General features: G+C 39.1%; 2 protein-coding genes and 1 non-coding gene across 3 annotated transcripts; 1 reads left to right on the forward strand and 2 right to left on the reverse strand.

Annotated features, from left to right (window-relative positions):
• Positions 1-4,668: 4,668 nt before the first annotated feature.
• On the reverse strand, positions 4,669-7,148 carry LOC18013833 (proteasome subunit alpha type-6-B). The gene is made up of 9 exons (XM_006396068.2): positions 6,949-7,148; positions 6,769-6,863; positions 6,473-6,554; positions 6,214-6,310; positions 6,069-6,127; positions 5,888-5,970; positions 5,416-5,511; positions 5,112-5,171; positions 4,669-4,959 (listed from the first exon to the last, which is right to left on the reverse strand). The coding sequence occupies exons 1-9, from the start codon at positions 7,022-7,024 to the stop codon at positions 4,867-4,869; spliced, it is 741 nt and encodes a 246-aa protein (XP_006396131.1). The 5' UTR covers positions 7,025-7,148; the 3' UTR covers positions 4,669-4,866.
• Positions 7,149-18,823: 11,675 nt separating this feature from the next.
• Positions 18,824-21,806, reverse strand: LOC112084356. Its single transcript, XM_024153476.1, has 9 exons — positions 21,642-21,806; positions 21,536-21,561; positions 21,268-21,467; positions 20,867-21,108; positions 20,383-20,769; positions 19,918-20,328; positions 19,466-19,816; positions 19,188-19,319; positions 18,824-19,069 (listed from the first exon to the last, which is right to left on the reverse strand). Exons 1-9 carry the CDS (start codon positions 21,804-21,806, stop codon positions 18,824-18,826), a joined length of 2,160 nt encoding a protein of 719 aa, XP_024009244.1.
• LOC112084799 lies at positions 21,117-21,220 on the forward strand. Its single transcript, XR_002898459.1, has one exon. It is a non-coding gene; the product is annotated as a small nucleolar RNA R71 (small nucleolar RNA).
• Positions 21,807-22,811: the final 1,005 nt, after the last annotated feature.

Below are 22,811 nucleotides of genomic sequence, written 5' to 3' on the forward strand. Positions count from 1 at the left end.
TGGATCACTTTAATATTTTTTGCAGGTGTTTTTACTCCATTTTCAAAGGTTTTCAAAGGATTTCTATGTTTTCGGATTTTAAAAGACTTTTCAGGTAATTTGGGATAAAGAGGCATAAATTGGAACAAAAAGACTCTTTTGGATAAATGCAGACCATCAGAACTCTCATGGAGAGACGAAGACCTTCTCACCGTCTAATCACCCTCAAAATTGGATAACTTATAGAAGAATCAACCAGCTTTCAAATGCATTTGGTTTGGAGACATTCTAACGGTTGGATCTCAAGATATTCCATTTGCCTCAGAGACACTCAAAGACGACCAGCAAGTCTCCCTACCGCGGCCACCGACCCATCCACCACGGTCACGAGCTGTAAGACCGCGACCAAGCCTCTATTTCACGGGGCCACGTTACTCTCGACCGCGGCCGGCCAACTCCGATTAAAAGCCCATATTTCTGAAGCCCAAAGTCATTTCTCTGCCTCAATTCCGGAATCGTAGAGACCATGGAGTATTGAAGACTATAAATACTTGTCATTTATGTCGTTTTTAGACATCACCTTCATACTTTTACAAAAACCCTTTTCCTTCGGCCGTTTTATGCGATTTTTAGAGAAGATTGTTTAACTCTGAGTTCTTCAATAAAGAAGCTTTCTTTCATCTCTTTTCTTTGCTGTTTTTGATTGCTTTTAACACCAATGATGATGTCGACCTCAGCCATGTCTGAGTAGATCCCGAGTTGAAATAAGGGTTCCCGAAATGGGCTCTCATAATCGATTAAGACATCTAGGTTTATAGATCTGGGATTTTAACATTGTTCTATGTTTATTCTCGTCCTTATTGCATGTATGCTTGATTGATCACCTCATATCTGATCTAGATAGTTAGTGTTGCAAAAGTTTTCATTAAGTATCCGACCTAGAATGAAACAGACGATTTTTCCGTAGGAGTGGAAACCTACCTGCGGAGAAATCATGAGTACTGACGAGTCCTGTGCAGCTCTTGCATTCTCTCCCTTCTAGGGCCAGAGTGGAAACCTACTGGTCAGGGTTGCGAGAAACAATTGGTTATGATCACGACAGTGACGTAGTCATACCGCTGTACTCTAGCTCTAGAACCCTATATTACGATACCCGTCAATCCCAATCTATAATCCCTAGTGTTGAAACCGATTATGATCCCTGTAGAGTTCCCAAAAGCTCAGCATTTTTAGCCATAGTTTACAAACTAATCGATTTTTACTTGCTCATTTAGATCTGCATTTTATTTGATTTAGTTCGATATTCTGCTTGTTTCATTTGCCTTTCATTCGATTTTCTACTTGCTCTTTAGGATATATTTATTTGCCTTCTTTAGTTTTAGTTTAATCCGTGACAACCAACCAATCCCTAAAACCAATCTAGTCTAGACATAATATTAGAAACCGTAGAAGAATACCAGGCACACAAATCTCTGTGGATTCGATCCCTAAGTACTACAATTGATTAGCTGTGCACTTGCTACTTTCATTTGTTTTTATTAAGGGTAAAACTTGTTCCCTCACGCAGTAGACACATCATTTGACGATCCAATGGTTGAATGTTTGCTCTGATACCACTTGATGTGTTTCTCAATAGAATCATCTCCCTAGATCACACTCAAGCACTCGATTGGAACTGATAATCCTTGCAAACACAAAAGTTTCAAGGCGTGTGGACTTGATAAGACTCCAAAGGTTGCAGAAAGACCTTTGATGAATTTGGTTTGATTTTCCTCACTGCATATGACTCACCAGTCAAAGAGAACCGAGGTTCTTGAATGATATTACACACCAACAAGAGATTTGATCTTAACTTAGAAAGAGATTTTTGATAAAAAAAAAAAGATAAGATAGTTTCTCAAATGAGATTACAAGAGGATATAAAGAAGTAGAAGAGAGTCTCGGCCAAAGCAATAAACATGTCTCAAAAATTACAAGTGCAATCTGTCTAAGTTTGAATTCAAATGCTTCCATACGCTCCTCTTCATGGCCGACTCTTTTGGGCTGGACTTAGTGGACTTAGATGCTTAAGTGATCCAACTCTACCTCATTAAAACCCCATCACTAGAAAATCCATTGGGACAAAACTAATGATGGGAAAAAAGAGTACAAAATTGGATCACAAGTTCACTAAGTATCTCGGACTTGGATCACAACAAGAGTGTTTGAATAATATTCTTTTACCTTTGAACTTGGTTGGCTGATGATGTTGCTTACGACTTCTTTGAGTCTTCTAGACTTGGCTCTAGTCATTGGGCCGTTTGCTACTTGCAATGCTTCCTCAGGTTCAAGCTCCTTAGCTACAAGTTCCTTGTCTCCAAGCTCTGGTTCAAGTAAGCTTTCCATGATCGCATCAAAAAACATTTTAGAATCTATTTAACAAGTCCACATTTAGCTTTGCTCTCTTCTCATGCTGTCATTTTAGCATCTATGTATACACTATTAACAAAAAATCTGAATATTAAAATATAAATACACAAACATATTCACGCTAATATGTATATATTTAAAATATATAAAAAAATCAGTATTGAATATTAAAGTATGAATACACAAACATATAACATATGTATCTATTAAAATACAAAAAAAATCTAAATTACATAACTGAATATAAAAAATAAACCTAAGAAAATATATTCATGTGAAGACGAACCATAGACAAAAGAAATAGAATAATAAAGGAAAAGAAATTGAAAAAACAAATGCGAGAGACAACCAAGATAAAGAGATGATCTAGAAATAGAGCCATAGGAGTACATTAATGTGGGAGATGAAGAAAAAAAAGGAGTTGGAAAATGATGAAAGAAAAATGTAATCTGGTTTTTTTTTTTTTAAATGACGGTTTAGATGAGAATGGAAAGAAATTACGTGAAAGAAAAGTATAATTAAATTTTTAATTTTAATGATGATGCGTCTAAGGAAAAAAGGATAAGCCCTAAGGAGATGTTAAACATCATAACCATCTGATAGTAAGTGATAGTAATCGAAATAAGAAAAAATGTTCAACAAAAAAAATGTCCAAAAGTAAATGAAAATTTATTTTACTATACTTTCAAATTTGTATTATAACACAATAATATAATTTTAATTTAAAAATAACATAATAATCTTTTTTTTTTTAAAAACACCTAGTATTGTAACAAATTAAATATATATATATATATAACTAATAGAGAGCATTTATAAAACAGAATTTACATACAGTAAAATTTCTAATAATATACCTACGCGTAGCATGGATCAAATTCTAATATCTGTATATATAAAGAAGAATGTCCTCTCTTTATAGGCTGTCACATTAATAATTCATACTCTAAATTAGTGACACATCAGCACTTATGTATTGTCCTTTAATCTCATCCAATACTTGACCAATTTATTTGACCAATAATCAAATAAAATAATCATTGCCTCCTTTCCTAATATTTGATTAAGAAAAACAATATCTACCCAAAAAAATGAATATAAAAACATCATGTAGTCTTCGAAAATGATACATTTTTTCTAAAACAAAAATGATAGCATATAACCATAATCTAACACTATAAAAACATAAGACTATAAAAACATAACACCACAACTGTGAAAACTAGAAATTACAACACCAGGAAATTTTGGAAAGATTTCAAAACATTTACTAACCACTATACACGGACTACATACCACGGGAACGTCAGCAAAGCTCTAAATTTTACCCCATAGCGACAGTGGCAATGGAATTGTTTGAAATAGCTCAGAGTCTCACGAAAATAATGAATCCGGAAAAGTGATATATAAAACTGTTGGAGAATTGCACGATTCAGAGTTAGAAGCGAGTTGGTGATAATCGGAAACATTTTCGGCGGTTTTCTTAAACCAGATCGGAATTTATTTAAACCTGACAAAGATGAAAATTCACATACTTAATTAATGTTGAAATATGTGGTTTTGTATTTGGTTCGTACATTTAATAAAATTTATGAAGCCCTAGTTGCGTCTTTCTTTTTCTACGGTTTGGGTTTTCTTTATGTATCAGTTGCGTCTTTCTTTTTCTACGGTTTGGGTTTGTGTTTGTGGTGGGGTTTAGATTGGGAATAGAATAATAAGGAAGAGGATACACGTGCGTCCAGCAGTCAAGGTGTGTTGAAGAGTTCAAACGCAGGATAAGCTTAAGGCTGCAGCCAAAAGCCAGAGGAGAGACAATCAGCACCAAGAGACAGCCCTTAAGATCCCAAACACTCATGCTTAACCACAACCGGTTCAACCCGCATCTCGGTCCAAACGGGAAATCACTGTTTCGAAGTCCGGATAGGGATTGTAATATATCCACCGGACATGTCATTGCAAAGGTAAAAGAATGGATTGGGCGTAGAGATACATATACAGTATAATCTAAAGGAAAAGCTGATAAAGCTTGTCTTCTGAGTAATCGCAGTTCTTGAATATATATATATATATATTTATGGTGAATCTACAAGTTGTTGGCCGGTTCACCACTATCTGAATAACATCCGCAGATTACTCTTTTGCTAGACTCAACTTGTTTATATTGTTGTTAGGCTTGGAGACTCCATATGGTTTTCATGTAATAATTAAATTCAACTACGTAAATAGTTTATATAATCTACATATGCGAGCAACACTAACTCTACTTAACCCATCTCTTAGCCCTGTGCTTTGGTCATTCAAACTATAAATTTGTTACCCTTACATGCAAACTCATATTAAGACGATCTGAGAAAGTAGATGATTCAAATGGAAACGACACGATTCGTAAACTCTCTGAAATGTGAATCAATTTAAAAAAGGATTTGAAGCAAAAGGAAGAGATGCAAAGTCTGATTTAGATGTTACATAGAAAAGTGATCAGTCGCGTTCACTGATGGCGGTCAAATGCTCCTCGATCTCCTCGGTTTCCAGCGAACGGAAGATAGGGTTATCAGCTTTCACAACTCCCACCTGCAAAAACAACAGTGAACAGTTTCATTTCGACAGAAGTAAACCAAATCATTCCCATTGCGTCTCCCTGTCACATGCAGCTATTTTCTTCCTAACGAAGATATAACTCTTTGGCCAAAGTGTATGTATTAGAGAGAGTGGTGAACTGATACCTCAATCTCAGTTGCCTTGAAGTCCTCTTGAAGAACAGATTGCAGAGCGGATATAGCAGTCTACAAAAGTATAATAACAAGAAAAAATCAGAGATAATGAGCCACGGTTGTTTCAGACTCTTGGTGCTTCGTGCGTTCCTGTCATTTTAAACCCTACTCTAAAAAAATAAAGCTATTCAAAAGTGTATGCAAATGAACATAGCAAATGGTGACCATCACCACCAGTAGACAAACACATGCTGCTTCCCATTTACAACTATGCAAAAGGAGGGAAAAATATCTAAGAAAGCTTGGCCATAAGTACCTGCACGGTTTCATCATATGTGAAGGCAGGGTTTTCTTTCATTTTCTTCTCCAAGAAATTGATTGCTTCTTGTTCTTTCATACCAGCACTAGTTGCCTGCATCATATGTTTGCTTAATTATTATTTTAGACACTATATAATAGAAGCCTCTTATTCTTATGGAACAATAACATTTAACACTATAGCCTCCTAAAATCGTGGGTGCAAGGTCCAGGAGTAACATAATTACCATGTATGTAACTAGATCATATTAATATTGACAGTTTTTTCATTACACTCTGGTTAGATAAGATTGATAGAAAGCTAAATTACAGAAGAAGCAAGTGCAAGATAGCAGTAATACATTTTCCGCACAGTCTTATATCCCGAAGTTTTTTCTTCCATGTTACCAAATGCGGTAGTCTAGATATCAATATAAGCGTAAGACAGGAGGCAGAGGCTTATTTAAACATAACAAGTAGAGTGTTATTACCTTGTGACCGTAAAAATGCCCGGCTGGATCACACTTGTAAAGTAGGGGTCCTCTCTCTTCATCAATACCTAGAACCATGGCAACTTCAGAAAGGCAAAGAAGACAAGAATGAGTCTTTTGTATACAAATAGATATAACACACGCAAATGCATTGGGAATAAGGAAGGGATTGCAAACTTGCCTACTCCAAGGGGTCTCATGTAAGCATGTTGAGTGTAGACCTGTGACTTATCTGCAATCCTGTCAGCACAAATGTTCATGATTAAATGAGGAAGATTTAGAGTTATAGCTTTAATATCCCCAATAACTAAACATATATAGTATACCATTTAGCGAGAATGTCTGCGGGCATCTCGTATCCATATTGGAACCTAAACTCAGCTGCCTCATTCCTTGCTTGTGTCACCAATGACCTTGAATCAGCTGGAATTCCATTACAAGGGTACATGTTTTTAGATAAACACCCAAAGCAATATACACAAGCTTTGCAGGAATATCGAAATCGATCATAAACTCTACAATCTAGTAACTTTAATCACAAAAATTTCAACGAGCATTGCAATATTGTGGAGATATTATACAAACCTGTCATGCCTGTGGCTAACAATCCAAGGTACTTAGTCACAGGGAAAAGGTGAGATACGCTTGACTGATCTAGAAGCTTGTCCTGCAAATTTACAAAAACATGAAAGCTCAGGTAAGTCAGAACTTCAATGGACAAAAAGGAGTCAAAAATCTCAAATTTATTGGATCCCAAAACACGAAACCCTCACTCGTTCAAAACCCATTAAGCGAATCCCATAGATCTACGCCCTAATACAAGATGCAAGCTTCTCGCACTTCGACCCAAAAACCCTAAATCGTCAAAAAAGGGGACTCACCGGAACTTTTTTCTGGGTAACGACGCAAACTGAATCTTTCCCTCGCACACCGATCGATGTGATTCCAGCTGCTTTCACGGCTTTGAATGCATATTCTACAAAAATCCGTAACTAGTATGAGGGGAAACGAGAGAAAAAAAAAGCTCCAATAGAGTAAGTTTGAAGGATACGATAACTGACCTACTTGGAAGAGACGACCTTCCGGCGAGAAGATAGTGATGTGACGATCGTATCCTGCGCCGCTTCCTCTGCTCATGATTCTCTCAACGAAGATTCACTAAGCTGAATAAACCCTTCTTCTCAATCGGATTTCAATTTTCTTTTTTTTGGTTTCTGTGATCTATCGAATGGGACGAGAGAAAGAAATAGAAGAAGAAAGCTTTGCCTTCAAGACAGAAAATTATTTTGCTAAGGGTTACTTTTAATTTCCTAATATACCCTTAAAAGTTACACTATATTACATTTCTGAATTCTGGCACTCTTTCTGCTTTGCCTTCTAAATTTTAATAAGTTTCTAAATTACAACTATTCTTTATGGGTATTGATAGGTAACCACCAACAATTTATATTTGGAGAAAACCATTTCGATGGTTTTTTTTGGTTCAAGAAATAGATTCTAAATTAATCCATAAGAATTATAATTGATTGTTCTCTTCCACATGGTGTTTTAATCATTGTGGCACTATAGAATACTACTTAGAAGCATAATTATCTAGAGAGTTTTCTTTGCTATCCTATCTGCCTTCGATTCTCATCTTTTTGTTGGAATCTAAAGCAAACTTCTCAAATCATGAACGAAGCTGAATTATATCAGTAAGCGAGGTGTAGAGCAATGGCTATGTTTCTTCATCAGTGATTGTCGTTATAAACTCATTAGAATCAGATTCGAAAACGATTTATTTGTTTGCCAACTCTCTTAGTTCCAAATGTCTCAAGATGGATATTGAATACACGATGCAGGTTAGTGTACTCAGAGTCAGATCATTCACCATTAGGTGGCGCTGGGACACCAGAAAGTGCCCATAGAAGTCTAGCAAACATATATAGGAAGAGATGATTAGTGAATTCATTACTTGCCTGGCACCACACACATTCAGCCTCTTTGGAGATATGTCTTCGAGAGAGGTTCTTGGCTACTAGTAGACAGTTGCTCAAGCATCTCCACAGAAAATGATGGATTTTTGGCATTGCCTCAGTTTGTCAAACCTGTTGAACAGAGCATCGAGACTGGGTTGGGTTAACTCGTGCATCCTTTACTTCTCATGTTGCAATTGTAACATAACCCAATACCTAGACTTGATAGAATAGTGTCCAGTTTTAGTGTGATCCCAAGCAAAACAGTTCTCTGTATATTTCCCTCACAGCCTTAGTTCCTCTATTAGTCTCTTCTCTTCCTCCAGGAACAATATTGAGAACATCTCTTGGTTCCACTCCTTTCCATTTTCCTCAATGAGCTCATTAACCTTCATATTTAATGGATTGTTTAGAAGGAAGTTTTGTGGGATCATTTTCATCACTATTGCAGGTCTAGCAGGCTTTCGACCTAGCCAGGAGTCATGCCAAATAAGTGTATCCTCACCACTGCCCACTATTTTCCATGCCCATTTTTTAATGAGTTCATGGGCATCATGGATACTTCTTCAGGCATAGGATGGCAGGGTGACAGACAAGAGTTTATTGGACTCTTAGGGTATCAATCCCCTTTATCTGTTATAACATAAAGGGATATCAATCCAATAATATTGTTTACCACACTAATCTATCATGTTTGTATCTTAATCCAAGCAAATCAAAGAGAGTTGGTTGTAACAAGTAACAAATGAAGGCTAAATAAGTCTAAAACAAGATTAAAAGGCAAACAAAGCAATAAGCAAAGACAACAAATGATTAAGATGATATGAATATAATGAAACTTAGAGGTCTAGACATGATAGTTGACTAGGGTGCATCAGGATTTAATCAAGCAGTTAATGACAATGATGATGAATGATCTAAGCAGCTTAGGATTCAAAGCAAGTTTCAATCTTTCTCAAGCATCAAAACAAAATTTCAAACATTGCTCATACCTAATCATCATTAGAGGCACAATGAAAGAAATGCATTAAACACCAATCCTAATATACCATCTATGCTCAAAACAACATTCCCATGTGAATCAAACAATAGATTTCATCAAACACATTTTGGGTGGATGAATTAAGATATGGGTTAGAGAGATCATCTAAAACCCAGCATTAAGATCAGCTAAACAAGACAGAGATGCATAAATCTAGTCCTAAGCATGCTTAATCAAACCCCTAAGCATCCTAACCTACATGTCTAGAACCCTAATGAGGTGACTACTCAATAATCATGATTAACTCTCTGATTCCTTTGCAAGAAGAGTAGTTAAGCATGCTTAGTTGATGAAAATAGATAGATGATGGATAAATGATGATGAAACACTCAAGAACTCTTTTGGATTAAGCAAAGAAAGGAGATTTCTCTCACAAATATTTCTTAACACAAAAGAGTCAGAAATTTTAAGAGAATAAAAGGTGTCATTGGAAAAAAAAAACCCTAAAAAGTATTTATAGATGTCTGGTTCAGACTGGGTCAGCCCATGATAAACTGGGTACTGACCCGGTTCAGTTAGATCGTCTGGCTAGTGTGCGAGATATGGTTCTAGCTCACCCACACTGCAATGTCGCACTGATCCTGCTGCTTGTTCTTGCGGGTCAGTTCCTTGCTCCTTCAGCCACACTCCCATGTCGGATCTAATTGTGAATGTTTGTGCGATTCAGGTTGTCTTTCTTTCCCACTCGCACCTACCATCTCGCAGCCTGGAGAGAGTATGTATGCGAGATGGTTCATCTCACCTCCCAGTCGCACAACCATCTCGGAGACATTTGTGAATGTTTGTGTGACATGGTTCGCTCCTTTTCTCACTCGCACTCCAAAGTCGCATAGCCTTGTGGATTTAGCATAATTTGAGCTTTGGAAGTCTCTACCCTGCTCTGAGTCGCCTTACCCGCACCATTTAAATTGCAGATTGCTCCCAGAGTTTAAACCTTCACTGCTGCGAGTTAACCAAGCCGCACAGCCATGTCGCAGCTTTTCTCATTTTCTCGTACCAACTTTTACTTGAACAAGCATAACTCGTGGGGTATTAATCCAAATGACTCGGGACAAACTCCAGAAAGAAGGCAGCTCGATTGCCTGAAACGTTTATGAAGAACTTGAGTGCATCCGGGGTGAGGGCCTTCCGGTAAACGGGTTTCTGCATCAGCTCGGGAGGCTCCGGTTTCTTGCTGCGAGACATGTCTGGCTCCTGATTGTGATATTTCCTGACTCAGCTCCCCAAATAAGATGATTCTAAGCATTCTGGAAAGAAAACCTAAAGCTATCAAATCTTGATGAAGGCCCCGGAAACTGGATGGAAAGGGAAGGGCCTCGTCCTGAGTGATCTTTAAGGCACATCGGATCGGTCCGGAATGGATGCAAAACAGGTTCGTCTTCTGTTGGCCATAACTTTCAGCTCACTGCTCCAAATCCATTGATTCCAACTGTTTTGGAACCTCTTGAACTTTTCTGAAGACCCCGGAGACTGAATCGGACGGGAAGGCTTCCCAGTAACGCAATCTTTGGTGCGTATCGGAATCTGGTAATTTTGGCCGAGGTTTCATGTACCGGTACAGCACTTTAGCCGATAAAACTCATTTTCCCCGGCAGGAGATTTTAGCCGATGTTGCTCGATCAGGTACATCACTTGGGCCGAGAAAAGCTTATCGGGAAGGATTTTTGGCCGATAAAATCCTTCCTGCAGTAAGCGTTTTAGCCGATAACCTCCAAAGCCCAATTTCCACCATTTTTCCACTTTCTTTCACCATTCTTTCACCTGATTCCATCTTTTCCACTCCAAATGACCTCCAAAGCACCTGATTAACACTCCAAACATGCAAGACTCACTTGGACCTAATGCAAAGTCCTAAAACTCTAAAACAAGTATAAAACATGAAGAATCTATCTAAAATGTATGAATGAGACTCAATTCTTGGACCAAAAATGCATCTTAAACATGCAATTATATGAATATATCAACTCCCCCACACTTATCTTTTGCTTGCCCTCAAGAAAACAAGATATTCAGAGAGAGGGTTGGAGTTTGGGAGTTGCACATTTCTTAAAAGAGAGAGAGTTGATCATCAAAAGAGTTCAAGCTCATGGTCCTAGTTACTAGTTCTGGGATGCAATACAAGGAATACTCTGGATGCAACAAATTCAAACCTTGACCTACACAAGCATTCTTATCCTTCAGCCTTTTGACATTCATTAAGTTGTAACCATGTGGATCTAGTGATGCTTATTCAAATGAACTTGTTTGGTTTAGGGATGAGGTTATGAGACAAAGATGGTCTTATTCAATGCTTATGGGTTCAATGCAGTCCAAGGGATCACTCAAGAAGGAATAAACTAACAGAATGCTAAGGGTAAAAAGCAACTGGTGCATACAAGAATAGACTCCCATCTACCCAATGCCCTAAATTGATCTTTCACCTTAACTCTAAACCCATGATGAACACTCCTAAACTACCCTTTTTCCAAGGCTTTCATTACCTTCTCAACCCACTCTCACTTCCTTTTCATCCTTTCTCACTAGGAGATTCAACTTTTATTTTCAACATTGGCTTTGGGGTCTAAACTTTTCACTCATCTCTTTCTCACATAGCACACTCTAGCCTCTTTTCTTATTTCTTTAGACACTTGAGCCACTTTCTTTTCTTTTCTATCCCCTAGCTCTCATCACAAACTCTTTTTTTTTACTCACTGAATCCTAAGTTCCCTTCCTAGCCTACTCTAGTCTCATGATGCAGAGCTAGATCTACATGAAAGCATATTCTTGTCGCTCTAAACCCAACACTTTCTGTCAAGTTTATTCAAAACAAGGCCCCACATTGCTCACTAGAGTGTTTAGGCTTCAAAGATGGCTTAGTTTAAGGTAGGGAAAACTGTCTCAATGATGGAGATCAGCTACTTGGGTTAACAAGAGTGGCAAAAAGGAAAAAGACAACCCAAATATGTATAAGTATTCATAAGTCCAATCTAAACAAGCATCACATGATAATTCAAAGTTAGGTTAAAAGTTCCACTTGCTAAGGCTGAATTCAATTCAAAGCTTGCTTCAATCAAGGTCTAAACATTATCACACATTTCATCACTTGCTAACATCAAAGAACTAATAACTATGGCCATGAACTAAACTCTTAAGATGATGCTCTCTCAAGAAACCTATCAATACTATCATGCAAATGATACAACCTATATGATTATGCAACATTAGACTCAGTCTTAAAATGTGAATGCAACTAAATAAACATTTTTTATAAAATTTTTTCAGATTTTTCAATTTTTTTTGGTTTTTTCTATGCACTTAAATGCTATGCATGATCAAATGAGACTCAAAACTATAAAATAGCAAATAAAATCAAAGAAAATATGGTTAGTAGACACTAAACCCCTCCCCTACAATTAAATAACACAGTCCTTTGTGTTATAAAAATATGAGAAAGAAGTGGAAATCAAACACAAAAAATGCAAAGTGTAAAATAAAAATGCAAAATGCATATATACAAGGGTTTGGAGTGTACCTAGTCGCTTGGGTCTGACTCTAAAGAGTATGAGGGGTTGGAAGTATCACCAGATGGAGCCTCCCATGATGGCAGGCTCGGTTCTTCAGCAAAAACTGTCTCAGGTTCCACCTAGTGTGCCTTGTCGTGTACGTAAGACCATTGCAGTTCATGTGGTGGAGCTTTCTCCAACCTCTTCTCAGCGGAAATGTGATGCTGGTGGTGGAGTTGCTTCCTTTCAGGGGTTCTTAAGCTTCTTGATACTCTTCTTCATCTTCTTTACATACTTTGCCAATTTGTGGATAGTTTTGTCTTGCCACGTTCACCATTGTTGAAATGCACCAATCCTTTGGTGAGCTCTAAATGTATTGATCCCTGGCTCTTCCTAAATATAGGGGTCAATGTGGTATCTGTTCCCTCCATAGCGCTTGATAGGAGGAGGCATTCCATCATCACAGCACTAGCTTCATCAGCAGGCTCCTTTCGTTTGGAGCTTCTTTCTTTGGCAACCTTCTTGTACTTCAGAACAGGTGGATCCCTTTGGGGTTGTGTAGCTGGTCTTTCAATAGAATGAAAGAGAGGTTGCGCCTTTCTCTGATAGAAGTGAGAGAGGTGTTAGGAAGGAGGACTTGAACCACATCACCTTAGAAGATTTTGAAGTTGTTGGCAAGCTTGTCTCCAACTTTCCTTTGAAAGAATCCAATTCTACAAAGGTGAGCTTCATTGATCAGATCAAAGCTTGCTTCATTCTTTCCAAATTTGTATCCCCTTGCCTTTAGGATCCTTGTGACAATCCATCCATGACTCAACTTCATATCTCTCTTCTTTGAATCCCATATGGCGTTCTTGTAAACCAGTAAGCTCCTAGCTAATTGTGAGGCAAGACAAGGCGTGTAGTCATCATATTCAAATGGCTCATTGTTGTCAAAAAGGGGCATGAGAGGTTGCAAACCCCATCCAAGAAGATCCAGATCAAGGTTGTGAACCCTTCCAACATCAAGCTTGAAGAAGAAGTTGTGTGCAAGCATCTTGTGAACATATCTCAAGACAGGGTTTCTGATCAAGGAAGCCTTGGCCACACCTCCCCTATACTTCCCATATGCAATGGTTTGCCACAATTGATCAATCTGACATTTGCAATGGTTGACCTCATTTGAGAGAGGTGTATTTCCAGGTGTGTTGAAAAAGAATATTTCATTAAGCTCCTTGAAACCGATCAGGTACTTTTCTCCTTTCACCACAAATTCCATCTGCCCAAGACAATTGTTTGAGATCCTCCTTACATTCTTTGGAAGATACATGTCCACAACCAAAAATGCCAAGAACTTTTGAGTCTCTTTCTCATAAGCGATCTTTCAGCTCTAAAAGTGATCCAACACCCATATTGTCAAGAAGGAACTTGACATCATCAAGAATGCCAAACTTGTTCAGAAACTCCACATCAAGAAAACTCCCTTGTTTAATTCCAATCTGTTGGAATTTCATCAGGTAATCAGTTGTTGAGGGTGCACTCGGCTTTGCTTTCTTGGCCGCCTCTTGTACAACACCTTGTGCAACCTCAACCAAGTTCCCTTCAGATTCACTCTCTGTTCTCTCTTCATCTGAGACCAATTCCACCTCTTTCCCCTTTTTCTTTGAACCAGAAGCATCAAATAAAGCCGTTTCATCATTCCTTGCTCTCTTGGCCGCTGGTTTCCATTGCTTTTCTTTGTAGCTTTCTTGGTGTTCTTGCCACTTGGTTTTGGTTTTGATGATTCTGAGGTCTTTGCTTTCCCTTTGTATGCTTGATCCTTCTTCTGACTAGCAATGACAGCAGTCCTCTCAGTTATCTACAAAAAAATTCTCAAAAACAAGTGAGCATCAAAACCAATATTCACAAAGTGTCACAAGTTTTTTTTTGAAAAATTAATGCAAAAATCGATTTTTGAAGTTCAGGAACAAGTTGTTTCTCAAGCCAAGCATAAGTCTAATAAATTCACAGCAATGCTAAGCAAAAGTGCAAAGCAAAAACTCAGCAAGAAACAGGTTCACCACCATTCTATGAAAAAACGATTTTAAAAGGGATTTCTTGCAATTAATTTTCAAAATTCAAGAACCAAGAATCACCAAGCAAGAACTCTGTTTTCCATGATAATCTAGCATCCTAGCATTTATCAAATTAATCCCAATGTATCTATCAACTTATTAAAATCGATTCCACACATTTCAAGCTAAAAAATCACCATTAAAGACATAAAAAAAAAGATGAGTTTTAACAGAGTGAATATTTTGGAATTATGATGCAATGAGCTCAATATGCTTGCAGAATGAGATTACCAACAGAAAAAAAAGTTCAAGGCACTTTGAATCAATGAATTTAATGGAGAAATGAGAGATTTATGCAAGAAGCAATGCAAAAAGAAAGAGTTTAGAGAGGCAAACTCGAGTTTCTTTGGAGAAGAAGGAGTGTGTGGGTCAGACTCAGTTTGGACCAGCGGTTCATAGATCCAATTTGACCATTAAACCCTTGAATTTTTCATAGTGTGAGTTGACCCCGCACACACCATCTTGGAGTCTGAATCGAGCTTTTGTGTGACATGATTCGATCTCTTTCCGACCCGCACAGCAATCTCGGAGTCATTTGCGAGTTTTGGTACAAGATGGGACCTATTTTTCCTGACACGCACACTTATATCGCACCCTGGAACACTCATGTAATTCTTGGCCTCTTCTACAAGCTGCGACGTAGCCTGATATTTCTCTGACCTGCAGCACCATCCCGCGGCCTATTGCGAACTGTTGTGCAAGATGGGTCCTTCCTTTGTCTGAGTCGCACTCCCATCTCGCACAGCTCAACATGCATGCACGTCTTGGCTTCTTTTGGTGCTGCGACATGGGTCTATGGAAACTTGACTCACACTGCCATCTAGGAGCCAAATGCGAGTTCTGGTGTGATATAATCCAGGGAACACCGACACATACACCTATCTAGGAGCCAAATGCGAATCTTAGTGCAATATGGGTCATGTCTTTGTCTGAGTCGCACTCCTATCTCGCATTCCTCAACTAGGAGTTTTCCTGGACCAAGTTTCTTTGGAGCGAGATGGTTAAGCCGCAGTCCCAAGTCGTGCACTACAGCCGGCTAACAAGATCCATTGCCTTAAGCTCCTTTCTCAGCTGTTTCCACACTCCTTTTCACTTTTTCCTTGGGCCACATCACTTCCAAATTACCTAAGACCTGAAACCACCTCACAAAATGTATCAGAACATCCTAAAACATAAAAAAGAAAAGATTAAAAAGATTTATATACAAGGATAAGCGTGGGATTTCTCCCAAGAGCACTTTATTTTAAGTCACTAAGTTTGACTTTTCATACTCATTGATGAGTTGGGGGATCATCAAGAGGGACTGAGGCAGCTCCCTCCTTGATTGCATTGACCAGATAGGGTTTTATCCTTCGTCCATTCATAAAAAATCCATTGCCATCCTTTCCTTCAAGAACAACAGCTCCATAGCTTCTCACTTCCAAGATCATAAAAGGGCCAGATCACCTGGACTTTAACTTCCCAGCAAACAGCTTGAGCCTTGAGTTAAACAGCAGCACAAGGTCTCCTTCCTTAAAGTCCCTCTTCATTATCTTCTGATCATGCAAGGTCTTGGTTTTCTCTTGTAGATCCTTGAGCTCTCATAAGCATCAAGCCTTATCTCTACAAACTCATGAAGTTTCAAAAGCCTTTTCTCCTAAGCAGTCTTTATATCAAAGTTCAGCAACTTGACAGCCCATAATACCTTGTATTCCAGTTCAACAGGCAAATGGCAGCTCTTCCCATAAATGAGATTGAAAGGGGAAGTGCCAATAGGAGTTTGGAAAGCTGTCATGTAAGCCCACAATGCATCATCCAATTTCTTGAACCAGTCTTTCCTTGATGAGCTCACTGTCTTCTCTAAATGGTTTTGATCTGTCTGTTTGAAACTTCCACTTGTCCACTTGTCTGAGGGTGAAAAGGGCTGGTTATCTTATGCTTGACTCCATACTTCCTAAGAAGTCCCTCCAAGGTCTTGTTCACAAAGTGGCTTCCACCATCACTTATAACAACTCTAGGCACTCCTAATCTTGGAAAGATGATGGTTTTAAATAGCTTCACCACCACTTTACCATCATTGGTTGGACTTGCCACAGCTTCAACCCATTTGGAGACATAATTCACTGCCACACGAATGTAAAGGTTCCCATGTGAAGATATCAAAAGTCCCATGAAGTCTATTCCCCAACAATCAAAGATCTCCACCTCCAAGATCAGTTTTTGAGGCATTTCATTCCTCTTGGAGATGTTTCCAGCTCTTTGGCAGACATCACACCTCACAAAAACAGCTTGAGCATCATTGAACATGGTTGGCCACCAGAAACCTGACTGAAGTGCCTTAGCCACGGTTTTAAATGCTGCATGATGATCTCCATAGGCAGATCCATGCTACTCCAACAAGATCCATGGAACCTCTTCTTCAGCAACACACCTTTCTGTACAAGTGATCATTGTTAAGCACATAAAAATATGGCTCATCCCAAAAGAACCTCTTGATGTCCTTGAAAAACTTCTTTCTCTGATAGTTGCTCATTTCAGAAGGATCCACTCCACATGAGAAATAGTTCACAAGGTCTGCAAACCATGGCAAACCCCCTTTTTTGATGGGCTTGATTTCTTCCAGCTCATTCGAAGCTTTCACCGCCATGAGCTGCTCTTCAGGTAGAGAATCATTAAGAGGGACATCAGCTTCCACTCTTAGTCTAGACAAGTGATCAACTACTCCATTTTCAATACCCTTTTTGTCTTTGATCTCCATATCAAATTCTTGGAGAAGCAATACCCATCTTAACAATCTGGGCTTAGCATCCTTCTTTGTCATCAGATATGTCAAGGCTGCATGGTCTGTGTAGACCACCACCTTAGACCCCACCAAATAGGATCTAAACTTGTCAAAAGCAAAGACAATAGCCAACATCTCCTTCTCAGTTGTTGCATACTTCTCTTGATTTGTATCCAATGTCCTACTTGCATAGTAGATGACATGAAGCTTCTTGTCTTTCTTTTGTCCCAGCACAGCACCAACTGCAAAGTCTGATGCATCAATCATGATCTAAAAGGCAAGCTCCAATCTGGTGCTTGAACAATGGGAGCACTTATCAGAGCTTTCTTGATCTTCTCAAAAGCTTCAATGCACTCTTGATCAAAGTGAAACTCCACATCTTTGCATAGAAGCCTTGTCAAGGGTCTTGCTATCTTTAAGAAGTCCTTTATAAACCTCCTGTAGAACCCATCATGTCCAAAAACGTTTCTGACTCCTTTGACTGAATTTGGAGCCCCCAGATTAACAATGACATCTACCTTGGCCTTGTCAACCTCTATCCCAGCTTCAGACACCTTATATCTCAACACAATGCCTTTTTGTACCATAAAATGGCACTTCTCCCAGTTCAGCACCAACTTTGTCTCCTCACATCTCCTTAGCACCTGAGACAATTAGACAAACAAGAAGAGAAAGAGGGTCCATAGACACTGATATCGTCCATGAACACCTTAACTTTCTCCTTTATCAGGTCAGAGAATATAGACATCATGCACCTCTGAAAAGTGGCTGGTGCATTACAAAACAAAAGGCATTCTTCTATATGCATAAGTGCCATAAGGGCAGGTGAATGTTGTTTTCTCTTGGTCTATAGGGTCTATTGGAATTTGGAAAAACCCTGAGTATCCATCTAGAAAACAGTAATAGAGATGATTGGCAAGCCTCTCAAGCATTTGATCAATGAAATGAAGTGGAAAATGATATTTCTTGATGCAGCATTCAACTTCCTATAATCAATGCACATTCTATGGTTTGTCACACTTCTGGTGGAGATGAGCTCATCCTTCTCATTCATGACCACTGTTATGCCAGCCTTTTTAGGAACAATGTGTACTGGAGAAACCCATCTTGAGTCAGAAATAGGATAGATTATTCATGCCTCAAGCAGTTTGAGGATCTCTCTCTTACCCACATCTTTGAGATTTGGGTTTAATCTCCTTTGATGCTCTATAAAGGTCACTGATTCATCTTTCAGATGTATCCTATGAGTGCATAAGTCAGGTGAGATCCCTCTAATGTCTTCTAGAGTATAGCCTATAGTTCTCCTATACTTTCTTAGTTCATTCAACAAAGCATTCTCTTCATGAACTAATAGGCTATCATTGATGATCACATGATAAGATGAATTGGAGCCAAGAAATGCATACATGAGCCCTTTTGGGAGTGGCTTAAGCTCAACAGATGGATCTTTGTGTTCATCCCAGTCCTCCATGAAGCTCTCTTGATTAGCCTGAGCTTCGTTGCTGTTGACGTCCTCAACAGGTCTAGCCTCTTCCTCAGGTTTCATACCCACGGCCATGCACTCTTGAACCGGTTCCTGACTTGTGCTGAACCCATTGACACTCTAAACCACTTGGCTGCTTGTCTCCAGCTCCAAAAACTGAGTTTCTGAACCTGCTACCCTGTGCTGATCCAACACCATCTTGTAGGCTTCACTCTCCTCAGCCAAGAACCCATTTTTTCCTGGTTCTTTTGTCAAGATGACCTGAAAAGGGTCTTCCAATGTCAGCTCTTCCAACAGCTCATCAGCCAACAGATCCATTGTCTCAACATAGAAAACCTGTTCTTCTATTGGTGGCTTTTTCATCATCTAATTCATATCAAATGTAATAGATTTTGATCCAAGGTGCAACTCAATCTTGCCTCCTCTCACAGCAATCTTGAACCGGTCCCTGACTTGTGCTGAACCCATTGACACTCTAAACCACTTGGCTGCTTGTCTCCAGCTCCAAAAACTGAGTTTCTGAACCTGCTACCCTGTGCTGATCTAACACCATCTTGTAGGCTTCACTCTCCTCAGCCAAGAACCCATGTTTTCCTGGTTCTTTTGTAAAGGTGACCTGAAAAGGGTCTTCCAATGTCAGCTATTTCAACAGCTCATCAGCCAACAGATCCATTGTCTCAACATAGAAGACCTGTTCTTCTATTGTTGGCTTTTTCATCATCATTGCGATCCAATGTGCAACTCAATCTTGCCTCCTCTCACATCAATTATGGCACCTGCTGTAGCAAGGAATGGTCTACCCAGTATGAGAGGATCCATAGGCTCTTCATCAACTTCAAGCACAATGAAGTTTGTTCGGACTTCAAAATCACCTATCTTCAAAGGAAGATCTTCAAGGAGTCCAATGGGGAGCCTAACTGACCTGTCAGCAAGCACTAAAGATATCCTTGCAGGCTTGTAGACTGTGAACCCCAACTTCTTTGCAATTGAGAAAGGCATTAAACTCACTGATGCTCCAAGGTCACATAAGCAGCTTGCAAACTTTAGAGGACCAATAGTACATGGCAATGTAAAACTCCTTGGATCAGATAAGTTCTTAGGGATTGTCCTCCTCTGAATTATTGCACTACACTCATGACTTAAGACCATTATTCCTTGTAGTTCTCTTGACTTGTTCAAAAGAGCATTTTTAAGAACTTTCCAAGTTGAGGAACCATAAGGAAGGATTCTATATTGGGCATGGTGAACTGAGTCTTCTTCAACTGCTTTTCAAAAACAGCTCTAGCCTTCTCTGAGAGCTGCTTCTTGAACATTCTTGGAAATAGAAGTTTGGGCTGATAAGGTGGTGGTGGCACATATGGTTTCTCAGGCACCATCTCTTTTTCCACACCTTTGCCCTTGTCTTTCTTTACAGCTTCATCATCTAGCACACTCCCTTGAGGCACCTCCCCACCAAGTTGCTTATTGTCCTCAATGAGCACATGGCTTTGCTTTCTCTCAGGTAATTCCTTGCCACTTCTGAGTGTATTGGTATAGGCATACTCCTTTGGGTTTGGCTCAGGTTTCCCAGGAAGTGTTCCTTGTGTTCTAGAAGAGGAAGCTTGATTCTTTTGAAGATCTTTCAGCTAATGTTGCATAGCTTCATACTTTGAACTCAGATCAGTGAAACTGTTCTCAACCCTTTGCTGGCCCTGAAGTATCTGCTGTAGAACCCCACTCAAGTCTGAACCCATCTGATGACCTTTCTGCTGCCGCTGCTGTCCAAATCCAGGTGGAAACTTGGTCATAGGCGGCTGACTATTGAAGTTACTCCCTTGGTTCTGCTGAGGTTTCTGAACATACTGCTGAGGTAGCTGAACATACTGCTGAGGTTGCTGAATGTACTGCTGCTTGCTCTGAAAGTTCCTTTGAAACTGATTCTTGGGAACATAGCTTTGCTGAGCTTGTTGAGAGGGATAAACCTGATCTCCTGGATTAGCTACATTGGGATTTATGTATGACGTTCTGGTTGTTGAAGTTGTTATACCTCTGGAACTTGTTTTGATTCCTAATGTAATGTAGCTCCTCTTGTGTTAATCCCTCCTCATTCACATTCTCAAAGCAAAGGGTTTGTTCATAAAACTCTCCAACAAAATGTAGTGGCTTCTGAGTAGCCACTAGTACCTTATCCAACTTTCTTTGAAGCTCCTTGATGTCCTTTCTCATCCTTTGTTCTTCACTATAACCATCTCCTCTATAGGCTCTATCATAGTCTTCACCATATGTGTCATTTCTCATAGCCAAGTTTTCCACCAACTCCATTGCTGCATTGATTTCCTTAGCAAGGAAATTGCCATTGGAAGCTGTATCTAGTTGGTTTCTTATCTTGGGGAGAGCTCGTCTGTATAGAGTACTGAGTAGTGAAGCTTTAGAAAAACCATGATGGGACTGGTTGATGTAGCTTCTAAATCTTTCCCATGCTTCCCCAAAGATCTCATTTGTGTGTTGGGTAAACCTTGAGATTTGATTTCTGAGCTTATCTATCCTTGATGTAGAGAAAAACTTTCAGATGAAAGCCTGCTTACACTGCTCCCAAGTTTGAATGGATCCTCTAGGCAGGTTCTTTTCCCAATGGTGAGCTTTGTCTCCCAAGCTGAATGGAAAGAGTCTCAGCTTGAAGCCATCCTCAGATATACCATTGATCTTTGTAAGGTTACAAACCTTGTCAAGGTTATCAAGGTGATCTAGGGGATCTTCCATAGGCAAAGCATGGAACTTGGAGTTTCTGAACCATATTGAGAAGTGATGCATTGACTTCAAAATTATTGTTCTCAACAGGTGGAGCCTGAATACCTTGTCTGTTCTGGTGAGTATTGACTCTGTCATTTGCACCCACAAGAATTTGATTCCTCACTTGAGGCTGTTAATTCATTTGCTGGTGCTGGTTCTCCTGGTTTACATGAGCCTGGTGCTCATTTCTGGCCGCCTGATTCTGATTCATCTGAGCCTGGTGCTCATTTCTCTCAGCCATGTTCTGGTTAACTAAGGCTTGTTGCTTATTTCTGGCCACCTGTGCTTGGTTCACTTGATCCTTTTGCTCTGCTTGATTCTCTTGTGGATCCATACCCAACCTCTCAATTATGTGCTGCTCTTTCCCTTGTTCTTCTTGTAGCTCTCTCTACCTATTGGATGTTGTCAATGAAAGGCTCAGCTGGTTCAGAACTTCTGCTTCTAGTCCTTGGTCTATGTGACATAAACCTGGAACTTCAGAACCTGTAGTTTTAATCAGTAAAACAAAACAAAAAACTTGGATCTCAAGAACAAACAAGAGACTAATGCTAAACCACAATTTGGCAACAGCACCAATTGATAGACAAAAGTTTATTGGACTCTTAGGGTATCAATCCCCTTTATCTGTTGTAGCATAAAAGAATATCAATCCAATAATGTGGTTTAGCACACTAATCTATCATGTTTGTATCTTAATCCAAGCAAATCAAAGAGAGTTGGTTGTAACAAGTAACAAATGAAGGCTAAACAAGTCTAAAACAAGATTAAAATGCAAGCAAAGCAATAAGCAAAGACAGCAAATGATTAAGATGATATGAATATGATGAAACTTAGAGGTCTAGACAATATAGTTGGCTAGGGTGCATCAGGATTTAATCAAGCAGCTAATGACAATGATGATGAATGATCTAAGCAGCTTAGGATTTAAAGCAAATTTTAATCTTTCTCAAGTATCAAAACACAATTTCAAACATTGCTTATACATAATCATCATTAGAGGCACAATGAAAGAAATTCATTAAACACTAATCTTAATATACCATCTATGCTCAAAACAACATTCTCATGTGAATCAAACAATAGACTTTTGATTTAGCTGGTTCAGGCATTTCAACAAACACCTTTTAGGTGGATGAAATGCCTAAGATCTGGGTTAGAGAAATCATCTAAAACTCAGCATTAAAATCAGCTAAACAAGACATAGATGCATAAATCTAGTCTCAAGCATGCTTAATCAAACCCCTAAGCACCCTAACCTACATGTCTAGAACCCTAATGAGGTGATTACTCACTAATCATGATTAAGTCTCTGATTTCTTTGCAAGAATAGTAACTAAGC

This window comes from Eutrema salsugineum, unplaced genomic scaffold (assembly GCF_000478725.1).
Source record: "Eutrema salsugineum unplaced genomic scaffold, Eutsalg1_0 scaffold_4, whole genome shotgun sequence".
Lineage (NCBI taxonomy): Eukaryota > Viridiplantae > Streptophyta > Magnoliopsida > Brassicales > Brassicaceae > Eutrema > Eutrema salsugineum.